At 37.9% G+C, this 23,407-nt stretch overlaps 1 protein-coding gene across 3 annotated transcripts in view; it reads right to left on the bottom strand.

Annotated features, from left to right (window-relative positions):
- Nucleotides 1-7,078: 7,078 nt before the first annotated feature.
- CEP70 (centrosomal protein 70) overlaps nt 7,079-23,407 on the bottom strand; it is a 73,124-nt gene continuing 56,795 nt past the window's right edge. For all 3 annotated transcript variants that reach the window (XM_065942890.1, XM_065942891.1, XM_065942892.1), the window contains 6 exons: nt 15,218-15,388; nt 11,707-11,853; nt 11,379-11,547; nt 10,851-10,965; nt 9,701-9,780; nt 7,079-7,365 (listed from right to left, as the gene is read on the bottom strand). In XM_065942890.1, the coding sequence (XP_065798962.1) occupies nt 7,304-7,365; nt 9,701-9,780; nt 10,851-10,965; nt 11,379-11,547; nt 11,707-11,853; nt 15,218-15,388 (744 nt within the window). In that variant the 3' untranslated portion in view covers nt 7,079-7,303. The remainder of the gene's footprint in view (nt 7,366-9,700; nt 9,781-10,850; nt 10,966-11,378; nt 11,548-11,706; nt 11,854-15,217; nt 15,389-23,407) is intronic.

Below are 23,407 nucleotides of genomic sequence, written 5' to 3'. Positions count from 1 at the left end.
CCCTGGTCTGTAGCCTGCCAGGCTCCTCTGTCCATGGAATTCTCTAGGCCAGAATACTGGGATGAGTAGCCATCCCCTTCTCCAGGGATCTTCCCAAGCCAGGGATCGAACCCAGGTCTCTGACACTGAAGGCAGATTCTTTACCATCTGAGCCACGAGGGAAGCCCAAGACTACTGGAGTGGGGGGAAAAAAAAAAGAATACTGGAGTGGGTAGCCTATCCCTTCTCCTGTGGATCTTCCTAACCCAGGAATTGAACCGGGGTCTCCTGCTTTGCAGGCGGATTCTTTACCAGCTGAGCTACCAGGGAAGCCCAACATCATGCTTAACAGTGAAGCGTTAAAAGATTTCCTTTTGAAATCTGCAACAAGAAAGGGTTGATTCCTATCACCACTTCTATTCAGCCTTATATTGTAGCCTATGTAGTTGGGTAAGGAAAAACAGGTATATCTGATCAAAATTGTTATTATATGCAGATGATATGATCATAAGTATAAAAATCCAAAATAATCTAAAGATATACTGCTAGAGTTAATCAGAGTTTCCAGCAAGAATGTTGAATACAAAGTAAATATTTAAAAATCAATTATATATATATATATATATATATTTCATTTATTTTTATTAGTTGGAGGCTAATTACAATATCGTAGTGGTTTTTGTCATACAATGACATGAATCAGCCATGGATTTACATGTATTCCCCATCCCGATCCCCACCTCCCACCTCCCTCTCCATCTGATTCCTCTGGGTCTTCCCAGTGCACCAGGCCCAAGCACTTGCAAAAGAAATCAATTATAGTTCTCTATTTCTGAAACAGTTGGGAAATGAAATTCTAAAAAGACAACTTATAAATGCATAAAGATCAAATACTATGAATATATCTAGCAATAAGCCCTACAGGAAAATTATGAAACTTTATTATGAAATGTTAAAGTAAACCTAACCAAGTGGAGAGCTATGCTACAGTAGGAGTTTGAAGATCCAACATTATAGATTCTGATTTTCCCCACTGATCCTATGTTTAATGAAAGTTCAATAAAAATCTCAATATGTAGTGCGTGTGTCTGTGTGTATAATTTAATAATCAGACTCAATACACATGGAAATACAAAGGGTGGGATACCAAAGTTTATTTTAAAGTTAAAATAATGAAGACAGCGGGATACTAGTACGGGGTAGATAAATGGACCAGAAGAATAGAAGAGAGTCCAGTAACAGACCCATTCACATATAGATATTCAATATATGACAGAAGTTAACACTATAAGCAGAGGGGAAATAATAGATTTTCAATAAACAGTGCTGAAACAACTGGGTATCTGTGACAGAAAAGGTAACAGTCCTTTACTTATACCACATTAAGAAAAAAAAAACCTCCAGGTATATTAGACTAAGTGTGAAAGGCAAAACTATACAGCTGTAAGATAACACAGGAGAGTAACTTTACAATTTGTGACTAGAGAAAGATTTCATAAGACACTAAGAGCACTGACTGTATCTCTACATCTTTAACTATATTCTCTATATTAAAATTAAGCTCTTCAGTTCATGAAAAGACACTAGAGGAAAAAGGAAAGAGAAAACAGAATGGAAGAAGGCATTCGCAACATGTGTAACCATCAAATAGTTCATGTCTAGAATATATAAATAACTCTTACAAATCAATAGGAAGACAGACTGTCCAACAGAAAAAGACACCAAAGACACACACAAGCACTTCAAAAATAAACTACAAACTAAAGAAAACAAAGGAAAAGATGTTTAACTTCATTAGTAATCAGGAAAATAAACATTAAATTCACACTAGGAGCTCTACACACTATATTGGCAAAAAAAAAAAAAAAAAAAAACCTTACTCATCAAAAGTTGGTCAAATATGGAAAACTGGGGACCCTTCAAACATTAATGGTGGGAGTATAAGTTGGTACAACTACTCTGGAAAGCAGTTTGGCATTTTCTTCTAAAGTTAAAATACATATGATCTATCAAAGTCATACACTATACAACCCCAGAGGATCCATTCACATCATTAGATGTGTTTTTCTCTGCTGCTGCCAAGTCACTTCAGTCGTGGCCAACTCTATGTGACCCCATAGACGGCAGCCCACCAGGCTCCCCCGTCCCTGGGATTCTCCAGGCAAGAACAATGGAGTGGGTTGCCATTTCCTTCTCCAATGCATGAAAGTGAAAAGTGAAAGTGAAGTCACTCAGTCGTGTCGGACTCTTCGTGACCCCATGGACTGCAGCCTACCAGGCTCCTCCATCCATGGGATTTTCCAGGCAAGAGTACTAGACCCAGCAATTTTGCCTCTTAGATATTGATTCTATAAAACCTGCACACAAGTGAACAAGGATACATGTACAAGAATGTTCACAGCAGTAGCTCGCAATAGCCAAGAACTGGAAGCAACCCAAATGCCAATCCCTAGAACAACAAACAAATGGATTATGGAACATTCATAGAAGAATACCAGACACCAATGAAAATAAATGACCCGAACCTACATAAAACAATATAGATGAATAGTACAAACATAATGTTGAACAAAAGAATTAAGAAGAACATACAGCATGATTCTATTTTTATAAAGCTCAAAACCAGCAAAACTCAACTATCTTGGTTTAGGCATACACACAAAACTGGCAAAACTATTTAAAAAAAAAAAGAAAAAACAAGTAAATGATTAACATAAGCCAAGCTAATGATTATCTCTTGGGGGAAGACACATATGGTGTGTGGGGAAGGCCTTTCGGAGTGCTGGTGATATTCTATTTCTTGGATGTTGCATGGGTGTTCACTTTATAATCATTATTATACTTGAAATTTATGGTTTTTACTGTACTGAGTATATGTGTTGTATTTTATAACATATAAAAAACAATTAGTGAAATAAGAAGAAAAAAGGAAAAGAATATCCAGCAACTATTAACTAAAAGGACAAAACTACATTCAAGGTAAAAACATGTATAGCAATGAAGAGATATTAATCAAGAAGATATTATTGACTATGAATTTATAAGTACTTATAAAACAGGCCAAAGTACTTCTTAAAGTACTTATAAAAAAACAAAATTTGACAAGTTCAGGGATTTCAGAATTTCCCATAAACTAAATCAAGCGGACAAAAAAAATAGAAATGAAGTTGATTTAAATAATATATTAATAACACTACATATACACACACACACATATATGTATATATTAGAGATTAGACTTTTTAAAGCACATGTGGAATATGTGGAAATTCATCAGATTAAAGTCACAAAGAAAATTTCAATGAATTCCAAAGATTCAATACCAAAAAACCATATTCTCTGACTACAGTACAATACAACTAAAAAAAAATGAAAGACAACATAAGAAACACTACATGTTTTCAGATACTTTACTTTTTTTTTTTTTTTTTTTTTTTTTTTTAATATTATTTTATTAGTTGGAGGCCAATCACTTTACAACATTTCAGTGGGTTTTGTCATACATTGACATGAATCAGCCATATAGTTACATGTATTCCCCATCCCGATCCCCCCTCCCACCTCCCTCCCCACCCGACTCCTCAGGGTCCTCCCAGTGCACCAGGCCCGAGCACCTGACTCATGCAGATACTTTACTTTTAACCAGGACTAGCAGGAAGCAAATTTACACTTCCACCTGTATCAATGAAACAAAAATATGACAGTTTTCAAGTCAATGGATATCAGGTATATGTCCATATGAAGACTTGAACACTACTACGAAATTTGTAGTAGTCAAAAATTGGAAATAACCTAAATTTCCACCAACAGATGAATGGATAGACAAATTGTGGTATCTTCATACAATGGAATACTACACAGCAATAAAAAGGAATGGACAGTAAATAAATGCAACAACATGCAAAAAAATCACAAATTAATTATGCTGAGTGGAAGAAGCCAGACAAAATGAGAACATATGGCATGATTCCATTTATATAAAATCCTGTCACATGCAAACATCTATAATGATGGAAAGCAGAATAGCTATTGCCTAGGGATAGGAATAGGGAGGGGTCATGAAGGGCAAAGAAATAACTCTTGGAACAATAGGTATACTATTTTGATGGTTTCACAGATGTATATGTATATCAGGATTTATCAAATTGTAACAGTGACAGATTTTATTTTTGGGGGCTCCAAAATCACTGCAGCCATGAAATTAAAAGACGCTTGCTCCTTGGAAGAAAAGCTATGACAAACCTAGACAGCATATTAAAAAGCAGAGATATTGCTTTGCTGACAAAGGTCCGTCTAGTCAAAGCTATGCTTTTTCCAGTAGTCATGTATGGATGTGAGTTGGACTATAAAGAAGGTTGAGCGCTAAAGAATTGATGCTTTTGAACTGTCATGTTGGAGAAGACTCCTGACAGTCCCTTGGACTGCAAGGAGATCAAACCAGTCAATCCTGAAGGAAATCAATTCTGAATATTCATTGAAGGATTAATGCTGAAGCTGAACCTCCAATACTTTGGCCACCTGATGCGAAGAGCTGGCTTATTGAAAAAGACCCTGATGCTGGGAAAGATTGAAGGCAGGAGGAGAAGGGGATGACAGAGGATGAGATGGTTGGATGGCATCATTGACTCAATGGACATGAATCTGAGCAAACTCCAGGAGACAGTGGACAGGGAACCCTGGCATGCTACAGTCCATGAGGTTGCAAAGAGTCAGACATGACTGAGCGCCCGAACAACAATAGTTTATGCACAATTTATTATATGTCAATTATACATCCATAAAATGGTAAAAAATCAAGAGCCAATCAATGGTTGCAGTACTTATACTTTAAATAATTACAACTGGATAAAAGCAGAATTGCCAGGATAAAAGTAGATCTGATAGAGAGGGCCTAATGTTCTCCCCAGTAGTGCCACCATCCCTCTCAGTGGCCCTCAAAAAAATGCCTAGGCCTTTGAGGAAGAGTTTTAAAACTCCTGTTTTAAACTAAGAGTTAACCACAGGCTCTCTTAAACTAGCTGACAAAATTCTGATAAAATAATTTTTAAATTATACTTCTTATCTGCAAATCAAAACTACAGTCAGGTACCACCTCACACCACTCAGAATGCACATCATTAAAAAGTCTACAAATAACAAATGCTGGAGAGGATGTGGAGAAAAGGGAACTCCCTACATTGTTGGTGGGAATGTAAACTGGTGCAGCTGCTATGGAAAACGGCATGGAGATTCCTTAAAAGACTAAGATTAGAGTTGCCATATGATCCAGCAATTCCACTCCTGGGCATATATATAGAGAAAATGATAATTCAAAATGATACATGCATCCCAATGTTCATACCAGCGCTATTTATAATTGCCAAGACATGGAAGCAACCTATATGCCCACCAACAGAGGAACACATAAAGAAGATGTGGTACATATATAAAATGGAATATTGCTCAGCCATAAAAAAGAATTAAATATCAGCACAACCAAAACTAAAGAAACAAATTATTTTTTCTTAAAAAAAAAAAAGAATTAAATAATGCAATTTGCAGCAACATGGAGGGACCTAGAGACTATCATACTAAATAAGTCAGAAAAAGAAAGACAAATACCATATGATATCACTTGTATGTGAACTCTAAAATATGACATAAATAACTTATTTATGAAACAGACTTACAGACACAGAAAACAAACTCATGGTTACCAGAGGGAAAAGAGAGTAGGGGAAGGATAAATTAAGAGTTTGGGATTAGCAGATACAAACTACTATATATAAAACAGATAAACAACAAGGTCCTACTGTATAGCGTAGAAACTATATTTGGTGTCGTACAATAAACCATAATGGAAAAGAATATGAAAAAGAGTGTGTGTATACACATGCACACACACACACACACACATAAAACTGAATCATTTTGCTATACCAGAAACTAACACAACTGTTGAATCAACTATTGTAAATTACATAAACTTTTACAATAAAATAAACTATTATAATTGTAAACACTCACGTTTTTGCAACCCCATGAATTGTAGTCGCCAGGCTCCTTTGTCCTGGTGGATTCTCCAGGCAAGAATACTGGAGTGGGTTGCCATGCCCTCCTCCAGGGAATCCTCCCAATCCAGAGATCAAACCCAGGTGTCCCACATTGCAGGCAGATTCTTTACCCTCTGAGCTACCAGGGAAGCCCATAATAAAACCATAATGGGAAAGAAGATGAAAAAGAATGTGTGTATACACATAGAAACACACACATTACCTTACTTCTAATCCTTATGGTCACCCCACTAAGGATCTGAGTGCTTATATTTTGACATCTATTCTCTGCATTCCACAATGCTGCTTCCTGGAAATCTTTACAATATTCTATATGACAATGAACAAGAATAACTGAGAAGTTATAAAAGTGGGGGTAGGGAGTAAGGGAGCAGCAGCAATCCAAAGTGATTTGTACTCATGGATGTGAAGCAGAACAGTTATCCTTTAAGAAAATCAGAATGAATACTGAGAACAGAGACTATGTAGAAAGTGGCAAGAAAACTACTCTTACAGAAAATGTAGCAAGGGTGAACCAGTTGCCCAAGGAAGGCTCAGACTAGTAAGAGAATATGACTCATTATTTATGAGGAATACAAATAAGTCACTGAGAACACTTACATTTGGAAATTCTTTACAAAATTTTATTTAAGATTTCATGCCCTTATAAAAGGTACATCACATGAAGATAGTAAAAAAGACACTTTTTTAAATGAGAGACTTAATACCTACTCATCTATTTTACCTCATAATTCTTTCCTACCCTAACAGGAAAAATTTTTTTTTTCCTTCTTCCTTTTGTTCCTTCTGCTCTGAAAGGGCAAATGTTATGAGGGATATCTTAATTGAATGTGCCATTTCCTTGCCGGGAAAGCAATAGCTTCCTGCTTGTTGGATAAAGACAGACATTGGCATTCCTTGTTCCTAGAACCAAAAATGTCACTAAACTCTGAACTTAAATGCAACGTTTCTATTACTTGCATTATCTCTCCCTGAGTTTCTCTCTTATTCACACACTGTACTTTAAAACAATCTTAAATTTTAAGTACTCAAGAACTGCTTAAGAATTATTCAAGGATCTAAAGTTAATTTATTAATTAAACTTAGCAATTGTTTTATAAAAGAATCTCAAAGTCAATAAAAATTATACAGATGAGGCCTCAATAGAAAGAAGGGGGTAAATTTTGGGGTAAATACATTTTATAACCCATGTCTCAGAGTAAGATCAATCCTACAAAATACTTAGGATGTTAAGAATGCAATTTACACAGTAAAAATGATTTGATTTGTTTTCAGTATGAAAGTATTTTTAATTTCCTTACTGCAGGTACAATGGCATCCAAGTCATCAATTTCTGTAACAGAAAAACAATAATAAAACAGTAGCTTCACCCAGTGTTAGGCTCAGATGAAATGATAATCTCTGTGCAAAGGCAAACCTCAGACACAAAGGCAACATCACTAGTGCTTTCAAGCACATGGACTTTTTCTCTAAAAGTGTGTCACTGCTTCACAGGACATTTGTTTGTAAAGGCCACCTACAAAAGCATCTTCTGACTCTGATATTAATCTCATTAGCAGTGTGCTCTTAACAACAGTGCCTACTCGCCATATTTATGACATTATGTTACTACCTCTTTAACTAATATATGGGTGAGCTTACATGGTGAAATCCCTAGGAGAGGCCCTTTCTCTTTCCTGGGCCTCCATCTAAAGACTTAGGGATCTCTTCTGTCGGAACACAGACGATACATGAAAGGAAAAGAACAAGAGCAAATCCACACCTGAGAATTACACTGTAGTAAGTAAGGTACAAAGATCAAGTTATTCCACGATCCGCATTCTAAAATCACACCTGTTTTCTCCCTAGGAAAGAAATCTGCCTTATAAATAAACCTCACAGAGAAGAACCTTGGTTGATGTCCTTCGCCATACCTGATATTCAGTAATCCACTCTGTAGTTCTAGATGCGTAATATGACAACTGTTGTTGTTGTTGTTGTTTGTTGTTTAGTTGCTAAGTTGTGTCTGACTCTGCGACCCCATGGACTGTAGCCCTCCAGGCTCCTCTGTCCATGGGATTTCCCAGGCAAGAATACTGGAGTGGGTTGCCATTTCCTTCTCCAGGGGATCTTCCCAACCCAGGGATCGAACCCACATCTCCAGCACTGACAGGTGGATTCTTTATCACTAAGCCACCTCGCATCTAGTAGTAATAAAAATAGTCATGTTTGCCAAAACTGATTTAACTTCTGAAATGTTAATATTTATTCCAGAATTTCAACTGTGACCGAACAGCACATGAACACTGTATATTAAAGCAAATGATCCCATAGGAACCATGCTGAGTATTATATTTGAGAGGAAGTTTCTATACAAGGATTATGAAATAAGTGTTACTAGCACACCTAGTAAAATGTTTTTTAATGACAAGAAACTCACTGTTAATCGCTACCTCAAAGCAAGTAAAATCATATTGCAGGAAACAAAGCTCTTTGAGATACAAGGCAATAAATACATTTCTATATTTTCAAATCTCAAGTTAAACTTTCAAATTATGTCTTCCCTTGCCATGATCTTTTCAAAGGTATGAGCATGAATAAAGTACACTCACTGTCTCCGTTGCTTCCAGTCTACATAAAATTGGCCACAAAAATGTATGTTCAACTTAGGCTATATACTCCAGTCAGATATGCCTTTCATTTACTCATCTTCTTACCAAATTTTAACTTTATCTTTTTTCCTTTATCTTCTACCAAACCTTATCTCCTCTTCTAATTTAATTTCCTATGTCAAAGAGTCATTCTTTAAAAAACAAAAAAAAACTTTCAACTTCAAATGAGCTACACAGAAAAAAAATTCATTAATCATAATGAATTAATGAAGTAAATAAATCACTGTAAACTTTTTAAAAATAAAAAGTGATTTTGTTTTGTTGGGTTTTGGAGAATCTTAGTTCCCCTACCGAGGATGAATCTACACTCTCAACAGTGAACACACTTAGTCCTAGCCACTGGACCATCAGGAATTCCCTAAAAAGTGTTCTTAATGGTAAGATTAATTATTTTTATAGCCATAATAAATCACACTTAAAGTAAGTGATGTGGGTTTTTATTTTGCCTATGATTCCTAAGCTAATTATATTTTTTTCCCCTTAAAGCCCTCAATCTGACCAAGAGTGAAAATGTGTCTCTTCCCTTCCACAAACTTATAAATTTATCTCCTTTCTACAGATGTTTATATTATTTCTCATCATCTGAGGAAATTAAATTTTTAAAAAAGAGTAGGTAGGAACTATCTTTTTTAAAAAAAGAAAAGAAAAGGAGGAGGAGGAAGAAGAAAAATTAAAAAGACACCTATCAAGATCATAAATTCTACAGACATTTCTCATTATCCAATGACAGTCAGGCTTAGAGTGGGCCTAGCCAGAATAACATCATTTCTCATTTTAAGGTCCTAAAACAAAGGCAGTCCCCAGTTCCTTAAAGAATATGTGTTTCTCTGTTGTTCTGTAGATTAACCCCAATCAACTTTAACTGCAAGTTAGAAGTTTGTTTTCAGAACTATTAGTGGTTTCCAGACACTTTCTAACACTCTAGGTAAAAACACTAATACAGTGACTAAGGAAAACTCTTTCCTCAAACCCAATGACATCCAGAGACTCAAAATCCACCTCTGACAAAAATCTTACCTAAGATTTTGAGTAGATCATTAGTAAATGCCTGAAATGCTGGGAAAAATTCCTCATGTTCTTCCAATTTGCGGATAATGCTTTAAAAAAAAAAGCACAATTTATACTAAATTTCGGACTTAGGATTCTTACATTTGATTGGACACAGAACATTTCAAACAGAAAGAAACTGTCCTGCTAATTTAAATACAAATTTAATGATTATTTACTGCAATCTTTCCTTCTCTTTGTTCATCTAGTAATACTTTTCTAAAACAAAAAATCTACTAGCAGTAAAATCATCTGTTCTAAGGTTAAATCTATCTAACATTTCTAATATGGGAACTTTCCATTTAGCTTAAGGAGTCTTTAAGAGACCATGTTTTCTAAAAATAATTGACTTTCATATCCTGTATTCTATCAAACATTAAGAATAAGTATCAGTAATCTGTAAAACTGGGAAGGAGAAAAATACCAATAGTGAGACATACGTTCCTTTTAAAATCATCAAGTATCAGAAACCTCAAGTGTCAGATTAGGTTAGAGTTCCTCTTGGAAAACTTGCAGAACGTATGGAACATATACTTCCCTTATGATGCAGTATAAAATCTGAGGGAGGAGGGAGGAAGAGTACAGCTATAACATTTTGACATTAAAAAAAAACTAGGTTTTATGTTGGAGATGCCTAGCTTTAAAAAAGAAATCCCTACCACTACAATACTGTAAAGTAATTAGCCTCCAACTAATAAAAGTAAATGGAAAAAATAAAAATAAAAAAGAAATCCTTATTATCTTATCAAATAATGCACATACTCTTAGTGATTATTCAGTGACCTACGGTAATCTGCTAAAAATTGGACTTATTTATATATTCTGAATTAACATGAAGTTGCTGACAAAGTTTGACTTTCTCCAATTATAATTTCCCTTGGGAATAAGATTATAGCAAAAATGCTGGAGTCCTGACCCACCCTATGTAGACCTACAGACCCCAGAATCTACTTTTATCTTGAAAACATTTGATATTCTCTCCATTTCTAAGGTGTGAGATTATTTTTAAAAATGTTATTCCAAACAGGAAAGGTAAATAACTTATGGAGTTTTGAAAATCTTTAATTTTACCACTCCAAACATTCTGGACAATACTTTGCAACCTTTTAAAAATAAATACCTTTGAAGGTCTTCAGGTCCTAATACCTGCATAATCTTTTCATTCACATCTTCATTAATCAGCTTACACAATTTTCCAACTGTGCTTACCAGCACACACAATGAGGATGAACTATCTGCAAAAGAGAAATAAAAGGACAGAATATTTTAAGGGAATTTTAAAAATCATTAAATCAAATGCTATGTTTCTGTTACCCTAAATTTTTTACCTACTTTTTGTTGATTTATTAATGGGGCCTCCCTGGTGGCTCAGACAGTAAAGAATCGGCCTGCAATGCAGGAGACCCAGGTTCAATCCCTGAATCGGGAAGATCCCCTCGAGAAGGGAATGGCTACCCACTCCAGTATTCTTTTTTTTTTTTTTAATTTTATTAGTTGGAGGCCAATTACTTCACACCACTCCAGTATTCCTGTCTGGAGAATTCCATGGACAGAGGAGCCTGGTGGGTTACAGTCCATGGGATCGCAAAGAGTCAGACTTTAATAATCACTATTAAGTGGGGGGCCAAAAATGAAAATGGGTCATTACCTAGCTCTAAGAGTTCTTGGAGGTTTCTCACAGCATTGTTCAATTCTCCAAGCCTAGTATAAACTTCATTCATTCGAGGATAGACCCCAGTTAAAGAAGGAACATCAAATAATTTTTGGAAGTGAGAAACAATAGCTCGCAAAATGTGGAAGTCTGGCATATTGCTGTCCTGCCCAAAAGAGAGGAAGAAAAAGTTTACATCTTAAAATTATTCCAAATCTTTAATAAAAACTTTAAAAAGAGAAAGAGTTATAGTAGAATATCTGTATCCATATCATTAATTTCACATTAAAATGTGAATATCTATATAAGTACTGAGTAGTATTACCTTTGCCTTATTTTCAACTTCTTCCAACATGGTATCTACTATAAACAACAGATCTTCAACTCTGACACCTTCATTTTCATCCTGCTTCTTTAAATTATGCCAAGGCACCAGTTCTGCAGACAGTATTTTCAAGGACTTATATAAATCCTTCATAACAAAAGAAATAATATGCTATTATGGATTTTTTAAGTTTTCATAATCACATTAATAAAATATAATTATCCAAGCAGATGTAATACATATATTAACCATCATCAGTATTTTTTTTTTTAAATACCACTACCTGTTTAAAAGTCTGTTTAATTCATTTTCTTCAGGCCTTACAGAAAACATTATACATATACTGATTATCTGGAATCTGGATGTTTAAAGTAATTGTATGTTATTTATTAGTAACATATTCTATTATTTAAGTAAATATTTTGTATTATTGATGAATAAAAAATAAGCTTGTCCTTTCTATTTTGCCCTTGATTTTTTAAGTAACAGATTTATTATTGAGATGTAATTCACATACCATAAAATTCATCCTCTTTAAGTGTGTAATTCAGTAGTCTCATTTACAGAGATGTGCAATCATCACAATTGTCTTAATTGTAGAACATTTTCATCATGCCAAAAAGAAACCCTTATTCCCCATTCTCTCATTCCCAGGCTTTGGGTAACTACTAATCTATTTTCTTTTTCTATGAATTTGCCTATACTGAGCATTTCATTAAAAAAAGAATCATACAATATGACTTTTTGTGACAGGTTTCTTTCATTTAGGATATTTTCAAGATTCATCCATGTATGTAGCTCCAAGAAAAAATTTAATTCGAAAAGATGCCTAAAAAGTAATTCTACTTAATTTTCATGACAGCCTACTTGTTTTCCTGGCCTAAATATGTTGCCCAAATCTGTTTAAAACTGTGCACAAGGAGCTGGGATCCTGGAAGTTTAGAAGTCTAAGACTGGTCAATCAATAAACAAATATTTACTGGGCATTAACTACACACATAGCACAGTGCTTGGTGCTTGGCCCTTTAAAACAATGTCATGCAAAAGAAATGTAATATGTGTCACAGTAATATTATCTAGTAACCATGTTAAAAAAGTAAAAAGAAATAGGTGACAATTTTAACATATTTACCCCAATATATCCAAAACAGTATCAACAGATCATCTATCTAAATTATCTTTTTAATCATCTCCATACTATTTCTATTAAATCTGGTGTGTAATTTTATACTTGCAGCACATTTCAATTGCAACTATCATATTTCAAGTGATCAAAATCTACATGTAGCTAAGTGGTTACTGTATTAGACAGTGCAACTCTAGAATACAGAAGGAAACACAGGAAGTTCTTAATTTTCTCAACTTCTTATTTTAGTCCTCCACTTATTTAACACTCACTAATTATTTCAAATCCTGAAAGATGATGCTGTGAAAATGTTGCACTAAATATGCCAGCAAATTTGGAAAACTCAGCAGTGGCCACAGAACTGGAAAAGGTAAGTTTTCATTCCAATCCCAAAGAAAGGCAATCCCAAAGAATGCTCAAGCTACCGCACAATTGCACTCATCTCACAAGCTAGTAAAGTAATGCTCAAAATTCTCAAAGCCAGGGTTCAGCAATACATGAACTGTGAACTTCCAGATGTTCAAGTTGGTTTTAGAAAAGGCAGAGGAACCAGAGATCAAACTGCCAACATCCACTGGACCATCGAAAAAGCAAGAGAGTTCCAGAAAAACATCTGTTTCTGCTTTACTGACTATGTATACCAAAGCCTTTGACTGTGTGGATCACAATAAACTGTGGAAAATCCTGAAAGAGATGGGAATACCAGACCACCTGACCTGCCTCTTGAGAAACCTGTATGCAGGTCAGGAAGCAACAGTTAGAACTGGACATGGAACAACAGACTGGTTTCAAATAGGAAAAGGAGTACGTCAAGGTGGTATATTTGTCATCCTGCTTATTTAACTTATATGCAGAGTACATCATGAGAAACGCTGGGCTGGAAGAAGCACAAGCTGGAATCAGGATTGCCGGAAGAAATATCAATAACCTCAGATATGCAGATGACACCACCCTTATGGCAGAAAGTGAAGAAGAACTAAAAAGCCTCTTGATGAAAGTGACAAAGAGGAAAGTGAAAAAGTTGGCTTAAAGCTCAACATTCAGAAAACTAAGATCATGGCATCTGGTCCCTTCACTTTGTGGCAAATAGATGGGGGAACAGTGGAAACAGTGTCAGACGTTATTTTTTTGGTCTCCAAAATCACTGCAGATGGTGATTGCAGCCATAAAATTAAAAGACGCTTACTCCTTGGAAGGAAAGTTATGACCAACCTAGATAGCATATCAAAAAGCAGAGACATTTTTACTTTGCCAACAAAGGTCCATCTAATCAAGGCTATGGTTTTTCCAGTGTTCACATATGGATGTGAGAGTTGGACTGTGAAGAAAGCTGAGCGCGAAAGAATTGATGCTTTTGAACTGTGGTGTTGGAGAAGAGTCTTGAGAGCTCCTTGGACTGCAAGGAGATCCAACCAGTCCATCCTAAAGATCAGTTCTGGGTGTTCACTGGAAGGACTGATGCTGAAGCTGAAACTCCAATACTTTGGCCACCTCATGCAAAGAGCTGACTCATTGGAAAAGACCTTGATGCTGGGAGGTAATGGGGGCAGGAGGAGAAGGAGATGACAGAGGATGAGATGGCTGGATGGCATCACCAACTCGATGGACATGAGTTTGAGTAAACTCCAGGAGTTGGTGATGGACAGGGAGGCCTGGCATGCTGCAATTCATGGGGTCGCAAAGAGTTGGACATGACTGAGCGACTGAACTGAACTGAATTAACACCTAGATGCAGGAGACCTGCTTTCGATCCCTGGGTTGGGAAGATGCCCTGGAGGAAGGCATGCAACCCACTCCAGTATTCTTGTCTAGAGAATCCCCATGGACAGAGGAGCCTGTTGGGCTACAGACCATGGGGTTGCAGGGTTGGACATGACTGAGTGACTAAGCACAAGCACAATTAACACCTAGACTTCACATATTGTTAACCTTTCATTTGGTAAGACGGAGAAGGCAATGGCACCCCACTCCAGTGTTCTTGCCTAGAGAATTCCAGGGACGGGGGTGCCTGGTGGGCTGCCGTCTATGGGGTCACACAGAGTCAGGCACGACTGAAGTGACTTAGTAGCAGCAGCAGCAGCATTTGCTAAGGAGGAGGAAGAGTATGACATTTTGATAGTTTTTTAAAAATTAGCAATTCAAGGCAACACATTCAGTGTCAAATAAATGTATTAAACAACTAGTACCACCAGAATTTGAAAAAGTCTGGAAGTCACAACACAATGACACTTTCATTAACCAACATTTCATCAATAAGGTACAAATAAAGAAAAAAACTATGGTAAAAGCATACCAAATATAAAACTTTGATTGAGAATAAAAGTATATAAAGCCCACAGACTTCGATATATTTTCAAATCATGTAAAGAGTATTCAACCACATACCTTTAAGGAAGCCAGTTGATCTGCCCACATTTCTATTATAGGAACAAGATGCTCAAATCCACAATCCTGAACAAGATCTCTATTAAAATGTTGGGCTGTTCCTTTGCTCTGTTTATATATTATTACTGGAGCTCTTGGATTATGAATAATTGAATTGATGCTACTCAATACCTTTAAAAAAAGATGGCATTTTTAGTTGAAAAGTTTATCACAGTCCTATCAGAGTGATCTTTGTTAAAGTGCTTATGTATCAATGCAACATCATTTTCTGAGTTAGAGATTCACTGGACAGGACTCACCAAGACAAGTGTCTTTCAAAGGACTGTACAGAATGAGTGAAAAATGCTGTTTTCTTCTTTCCCCATAGAAAGCTACAGGTCTCCTGAGAATTTGATTTCTGATGTTTATTTACAAGTAGATGTTGTTTGGCTTAGAACGTGCATTTCAATGTTTTGATTCTATTACATTTAAACTCTACTTTGAATACCATTTTAATGGAAAAAATAATTCCCCTTCATTAAATCACTAATGAGCACAGGAATATAGTCTTTATTCTCCCTCTCCCTCACACCAGAAATTAAGAAGGACAGCAAAACAGGGAGAGCAGGGAGCTGATCTCCAGAAGATCACAGCACAACTCCATTCCATGAGGGTGATGGTGAACCAAGGAGAATTACACGTATGGCTAGCAGTGTGTATCCATACCTTGCAGATTGTTTGCGAAAATTACTGCAATTTTTCTCTTTCTTTGTGCTCTCACCTTTGCAATATGACACTGCAGGTTCTCCCATCAAGAAATAGAGTCTATTTTCTACTCCGTGAATCTATGGCAACCTTGGGCCTTGCTCTGGTAGACAGAAAAGGAAATAAAGGCGTACCAGTTTGGCGTCCAAGACTCAAGGGGCCTTGATTATTTCTGCTGTCTCCTATTGAGCTCTTCTGCCCTGTGGAAGTGAAGTTGCTCAGTTGTGTGTGACTCTTTGCGACCCCATGGACTGTAGCATAACAGGTTCCTCCATCCGTGGAATTTTCCAGGCAAGAGTACTGGAGTGGGTTGCCATTTCCACCTCCAGAGGATCTTCCTGACCTGGGGATCGAACCCAGGTCTCCCGCATTGCAGGCAGACACCTTACCCTCTGAGCTACCAGGGAAGCCCCTTGGACAGAGGAGCATGGCAGGCTACAGTCCATGGGGTAGCAAAGAGTTGGACACTACTGAGCGACTAAGATGATGATGATGCCCTGTAGAAGAGCCCAGGCTAAATGGTGAATGATAAAAGACACATGGCCCAGTCAACCCAATCACCCTGATATCCATTCAACTCCAGAGCCACCAAGCTGACTTGTACCTGATAGCAGGTGCATGAAGGAGCCCAGCTGAGAACTGCTCAGCTGTTCAAGCACAGTAATACTAAAAGGGTTGTTATTTTAAATCATTAAGTTTTAGGAGGGTTGTTTACACAGCAAAAATAAAGTGATAAAGACAAAGATGGACTAGAATAAGGAGAGGAAGCAGCAACAAGAGAAGTTTGCCTTTTTACTTTATGGTAGGTAAGAATATACCCTGTGACCAAGGACACTGGAAGACAGTCAGGCTTTGCTTTCATGGGAAAAAAAAAGTACATGTAGCTGGAGGCCTTTAAGGGAGTGTCAGCTGAACAAGAGAAGGAGAGGCATTCATAAGAGGTCAACTGGAAAAAATGACACACACACACACATTCTATGATAGAGAAAAACAGGCAGTATTTGGTCATCAGCCACACAAAGGGCACCAGTGCTAGATTACACCAGCACCAGTCAAGAAAGATTCTACTCTTTTAAAAAGTTTTCTATTCTCACTCAACATCCACCCTCACTGCCAACGTGGAAGAAGCCAGATACAGCAGAGGACTAGGAGAGAAGGGGACCAATGAAATAATGAAACAGATCACAATCCCTTGCCACACTGCTTATTTGGAGAAGTACAGGCACAAAATAAAGTAAGCATTAAGCAGAAGCTTTGAACTGGATGAGAGATTGAAATTTTGATGGAGATTTAAATAACTTTTTCTCCCAATTTTTCATCAAGAAAATTTTGATGAAATTTCCTTAAATGAAAATAAAGAGACTATGAATAATAAATACCATTTATATAGTCAGGGTTCACCAGAAACAGAATGAACAGGATGTGTACTCATGTGTGCATATGTACGTGTATTTGTTAATTATAAAGAACTGATTCACTCTATTATAGAAGTGACAAATCCTGAGATCTACAGTTAGCAATGCTGGAGACCCAGAAGAGCCCATGATACAGTTCCAGTCTGAATTCCCACAGGCTTGAGACCCAGGAAGAGCCAATGTTTCAGTTCAACATTTGAAGGCAGGAAAAAAAAAAAGTTGATGTCCCAGCTCAAAAGCAGTCAGGCAGGCAGAAAGTTCTCTCTTCCTTAGCCTTTTTGTTCTACTCAGGCCTTCAAATGATTTGATGAGACTCACCCACTGTAGAGAAGGCAATCTACTTTGCCCCAGTCTACCATTGCAAATGATAATTTCACCCAGAAACACCCTATAGACACACCTAGGACAGTATCTGACCAGATTATCTGGGCACCCTCTAGCCTAGTCAAGTTGACACATAAAATTAAACATCACAAGTTCACCCCTTGTCAACTTGACACCCATACACTTTGCTTTAGGCACTCAGTCATATCCAACTCTTTGAGACTCCATAGACTGTAGCCCACCAGGCTCCCGTGTTCATGGAATTCTCCAGGCAAGAATACTGCAGTGGGTAGTCATTCCCTTCTCCAGGGTATCTTCCCAACCCAGGGATTGAACCCGGTCTCCCGCATCACTGGCAGATTCTTTTACCATCTGAGCCACCAGGTTTTTCTTGAAGTGAAGTGAAACTTGCTCAGTCGTATCCAACTCTTGGCAACTGTATAGTCCATGGAATTCTCCAGGCCAGAATACTGGAATGGGTAGCCTTTCCCCTCTCTACGGGATCTTCCCAAACCAGAGATTGAACCCAGGTCTCCCACATTGCAGGCAGATTCTTTACCAGCAGCTGAGCCACAAAGGAAGCTCAAGAATACTTGAGTAGGTTTGCCTATCCCTTCTCCAGTGGATCTTCCCGACCCAGGAATCGAACCAGGGTCTCCTGCATTGCAGGTGAATTCTTTACCAGCTGAGCCATCAGGTTTGCCTTAAACCATACTTAATCTCCAAATACACACACTAACAAATGAGATCATGGATTACCTAACATGATATAACTATGCTGTATACAATCAAAGACGCACTAAAACCCCTTTGTCAGAAAAGGAGGTGAAGTCCTAAAGTGATGATTACTCTTCTCCTTGATGCGTTTTCTAAACCCAGCTTGTACATCTGGAAGTTGTCAGTTCATGTACTGCTGAAGCCTAGCTTGAAGGATTTTGAGCATAACCTGATTAGTATGGGAAGTGAGTGCAACTGTCCGGTGGTTTGAACATTCTTTAGTACTGCCCTTCTGGTAACCAGGATGAAGACTGACCTTTTCTAGTCCTGTGGCCACTGCTGAGTTTTCCGAATTTGTTGACATTTTGAGTGTAACACTTTACCAGCATCACCATTTAGGATTTTTAAATAGCTCTGCTGGAATGCCATCACCTCCACTAGCTTTACTGGCAGCAGTGCTTTCTAAGGTCCACTTGACTTCACATTCCAGGATGTCTGGCACTGACTGAGTGACCACACCATCGTGGTTATCTGGGTCATAAAGATCTTTTTGTTAAAGTTCTTCTGTGTATTCTTGCCATTGCTTTTGCTTCTATTAGGTCTTTATTATTTCTATCCTTTATTGTGCCCATCCGTCCATGAAATCTTCCTGTGATATCTCCAATTTTCTTGAAGAGATCTCCAGTCTTTCCCCTTCTGTTGTTTTCTTCTATTTCTCTGCATTGTTCATCGATATCCTGATAACTTTATATCCTATAATTTAAAAACAATGATATAGGACTTCCCTGGTGGTGCAGTGGTTAAGAATCCACCTGCCAGTGCAGGGGACACAGGTTCAACTCCTGGTCCAGGAAGATTCCACATGCCATGGGGAAACCAAGTCCACATGCCACAACTACTGAGCCTGTGCTCTAGAACCTGCATGGTGCAACCCCTGAAGCCCTCGCACCTAGAGTCTGTGCTCCACAACAAGAGAAGCCACTGCAACGAGAAGCCCATTTATCACAACTAGAGAGTAGCCCCCACTCACTGCAACTAGAGAAAGCCCGGGTGCATCAACAAAGACACAGCACAGTCCACAGTCAAAAATAAATAAATGAATAAATAAATATGCAACCATTAAAAAATTCAGTTCAGTTCAGTCACTCAGTCGTGTCTGACTCTTTGCCACCCCATGGACTGCAGCAAGCACGTCAGGCTTCCCTGTCCATCACCAACTCCCAGAGTTTACTCAAACTCATGTTCATCAAGTCGGTGATGCCATTCAACCATCTTATCCTCTATTGTCCCCTTCTCCTCCTGCCTTCAATCTTTGCCAGCATCAGGGTCTCTTCAAATGAGTCAGTTCTTCACATCAGGTGGCCAAAGTATTGGAGTTTCAGCTTCAGCATCAGTCCTTCCAATGAATATTCAGGACTGATTGCCTTTAGGATGGACTGGTTGGATCTCCTTGCACTTTAAGGGACTTTCAAGAGTCTTCTCCAACACCACAGTTCAAAAGCATCAATTCTTCGGCACTCAGCTTTCTTTATAGTCCAACTCTCACATCCATACATGACTACTAGAAAAACCATACCTTTGACTAGCTGGACCTCTGTCAGCAAAGTAATGTCTCTGCTTTTTAATATGCTGTCTAGACTGGTCAAAGCTTTTCTTCCAAGGAACACGTGTCTTAATTTCAAGGCTGCAGTCACTATCTGCAGTGATTTTGAAGCCCAAGAAAATAAAGGCTGTCACTGTTTCCCCATGACGTGATGGGACAGGATACTATGATCTTAGTTTTCTGGATGTTGAGCTTTAAGCCAACTTTTTCACTCTCCTCTTTCACTTTCATCAAGAGGTTCTTTAGTTCTTCTTCGCTTTCTGCCATGAGTGTGGTGTCATCTGCATATCTGAGGTTATTGATATTTCTCCCGGCAATCTTGATTCCAGCTTGTGCTTCATCCAGCCCAGCATTTCACATGATGTATGCTGCATATAAGTTAAATAAGCAAGGTAACAATATACAGCCTTGACGTACTCCTTTCCCAATTTGCAACTAGTCTGTTGTTCCATGTCCAGTTCTAACTGTTGCTTCTTGACCTGCATACAGGTTTCTCAGGAGGCAGGTCAAATGGTCTAGTATTCCCATCTCTTTAAGAATTTTTCAATTTGTTATGATCCACACAGTCAATAGGCTTTGGCATAGTCAATAAAGCAGAAATAGATGTTTTTCTGGAATTATCTTGCTTTTTTGATAATCCAGCGGATGTTGGCAATTTGATCTCTGGTTCCTCTGCCTTTTCTAAAACCAGTTTGAACATCTGGAATTTCACGGTTCACATATTGCTGAAGCCTGGCTTGGAGAATTTTAAGCATTACTTTGCTAGCATGTGAGATGAGTGCAATTGTGTGGTAATTTGAGTATTCTTTGGCATTGCTTTTCTTTGGGACTGGAATGAAAACTGACCTTTTCCAGTTCTGTGGTCACTGCTGAGTTTCCCAAATTTGCTGGATACTCAAATATGACATAAAATCATTATGCAAGAAAATAAGAGCAAGAAAAAAAAAAACACTTGCCATGTGTGTATTTACACATATATACACAGAAAAACATAAATATATATATACACACATAAATATATGAACATATATATAACAAAAGAAGGAAGAAATACACATGACAAGTACAAGCCTCATTTCTGTTGTCATCATATGGTCACAGCTGGTATTTATCACTACTTTCTTCCATTACCTATTATTTATTACATCTGCCTTCAATAAGCACCTCAGATGCTCCTGGTTCTTTACTTGCTGGTGTAATTCAAATCTTCATTTCTGAAGGGCCTGGACCAGGTTGTTGGGAGTTTTCCATTGGCCTTTATCACAAGGCACGGCAACACTAAATGATGCCCTAAGGGATCTCTTGTATCTAGACACTCTTCCTTTCCTTCCTTGTGGTGCAGTAGTACACTGCTCATCGTTCTGCCCAGTGGGAGGATTTCTCTTCACTACTTTCCTTCAGGGATGCCCCAGATAGGAGCTGTAGTGCTGCAGCTGTGTACTTTAATGTGGTGCCTACATATCAAACAAAGCCATCTATAAACCAGGCCTAAGTCTCCTCTTCTTGTGTTGATTGGTCATAAGGAACTCCCCTTGAAGCCATAGGTGCAGGCAGAGAGAGAGAAGGTGGTGCAGCAAGAATGGGAAACCATGGGCATTTGGGCCACTTCTTCATGTAATTTACTGTGCCTTTAGGGTCTGCTCAGGCCCAATTTCATATGCATCACCTTCATTCAACGATGGAGTGCTGCTGTGCTCATCCAACTTTATGGCTGGTGGGTCAAATAACAACCAGTTCGTGATGGGCAATTCAGGTTACACGGTAGGTTGGTGGCCCACTGTTAAGTCTTCTGTCTCTACTCAGACCCAGTAAAAGGCCAAGAGCTATTTCTTAAGAGGAAAGTAGTTATTTGCAAAGAATGACAGGATTTTTCTCCAAAATTCTAAGGATCTGACTTGCGACTCATCTGACTTGGCCACCAGGGGCTCCAAGCAGCATCCCTGTCTGCCAGGACAGTCTAAGCCCCCACAGACCTCCAGGGTCCTATGGCCCAAATGGCAGAGCAGCCTGCACAGCAGCCTGGACCGATGCAGAGCCTTCTCTTGTTCTGAGCCACACTCAAAACTAGCCACCTTTTCAGATCACTCAGTAAATGTGGCGGGAGGAACATATCACAGGAGGAATATGCTACCTCCAAAATGCAGATAGACCCACTGGGTGCTGTGCCACATTTCTGGTTGTTAGAGGGGCCCAAGGAACAACTTATCCTTTACCTTACACACGATATTTTGACATGCCCACACCACTTGAGCCCTAGAAGTTTCACTATGGTAGAAGGTCCCTGCATATTTGTTAGGATTTATTTCCCATCCTTTAACATGCAAATACCAACAATCTGCCACTTCTTGCTCAGTAGGTCTAATCAGCATACAATCATCAATGTAATGGGCCAGTGTAATATCTTATAGAAGGGAAAAGTGATCAAGATCCCTGTGAACTAAATTATAACATAGGGGCTGATACACCCTGAGGTATATAACACGGAGAGCTGATATACCCCTGAGGTATGACAGTGAAGGTATATTACTAGCTTTGACAGTTTAAGCAAACCACTTGTGGTGGTTCTTATTAACAGGTATAGAGAAAAAAGATTTTCTCCTCTCATTCATAAGTATTCTCAGACAAATCCAGAATAATGTTTGACCAAATATGTGGACACCCTGTGGCCCAGTCACAAATACCCATATAAACTGAGATTCAATAACTGTTAACATTTTACCATATTTTCTCAGCTTGGTGTTCTGTGATTACCTAGATGGGTGGGGTGGCGGTGGGGGGTGGTAGGAGGGAGGTCCAAGAGGGAAGGGATGCATGTATATATATAGCTGATTCCTTTCATTGTACAGCAGAAACCAATGCAACATTGTGAAACAATTATACTACAAAAAAATCCCCAGAGTTTTCACAAAGGTGCCTGGACATAATATCAACACACAGATGTACAAAGAACCAGCAACAATCAATTAAAAAATATAATGGAAAAAGGGCCCCAATTAATAATAGCAATAAAAGTTATAAGATAACTAGATAACCTAGGAAACAGAACAAAATATATGCAAGAGCTAAACTTAAAAAGATATAAAGCTTTATTAAAAGGTACAAAGGAAGACCCAAATAAAATTAGAGACATATTTCTGAGTGAGATGACTCAAAACTATAAATGTGGTATTTTTCCAAATATTAATCTAAAAAGTTAATTCAATCTCAGCTGTCTCAGTGGGATCTGTTTTTGAGTTGACATTGTTCATACAGAACAAATGTGCTAAAAATATAGACAAGAAAAAAATTTAAAAGAATACCCCAGAAGGTATCAGAACTGACTATAAAACTACAGAAATTTGTATAGAAATGAGACACTACAGAGTCTAGAAATAAATCTATGCATCT

The sequence above is a fragment of the Muntiacus reevesi genome, chromosome 8 (assembly GCF_963930625.1).
Source record: "Muntiacus reevesi chromosome 8, mMunRee1.1, whole genome shotgun sequence".
Taxonomy (NCBI): Eukaryota; Metazoa; Chordata; class Mammalia; order Artiodactyla; family Cervidae; genus Muntiacus; species Muntiacus reevesi.
The sequence above is the reverse complement of the archived record's forward strand: the minus strand, read 5'-3'. Positions and strand labels throughout refer to the sequence as shown.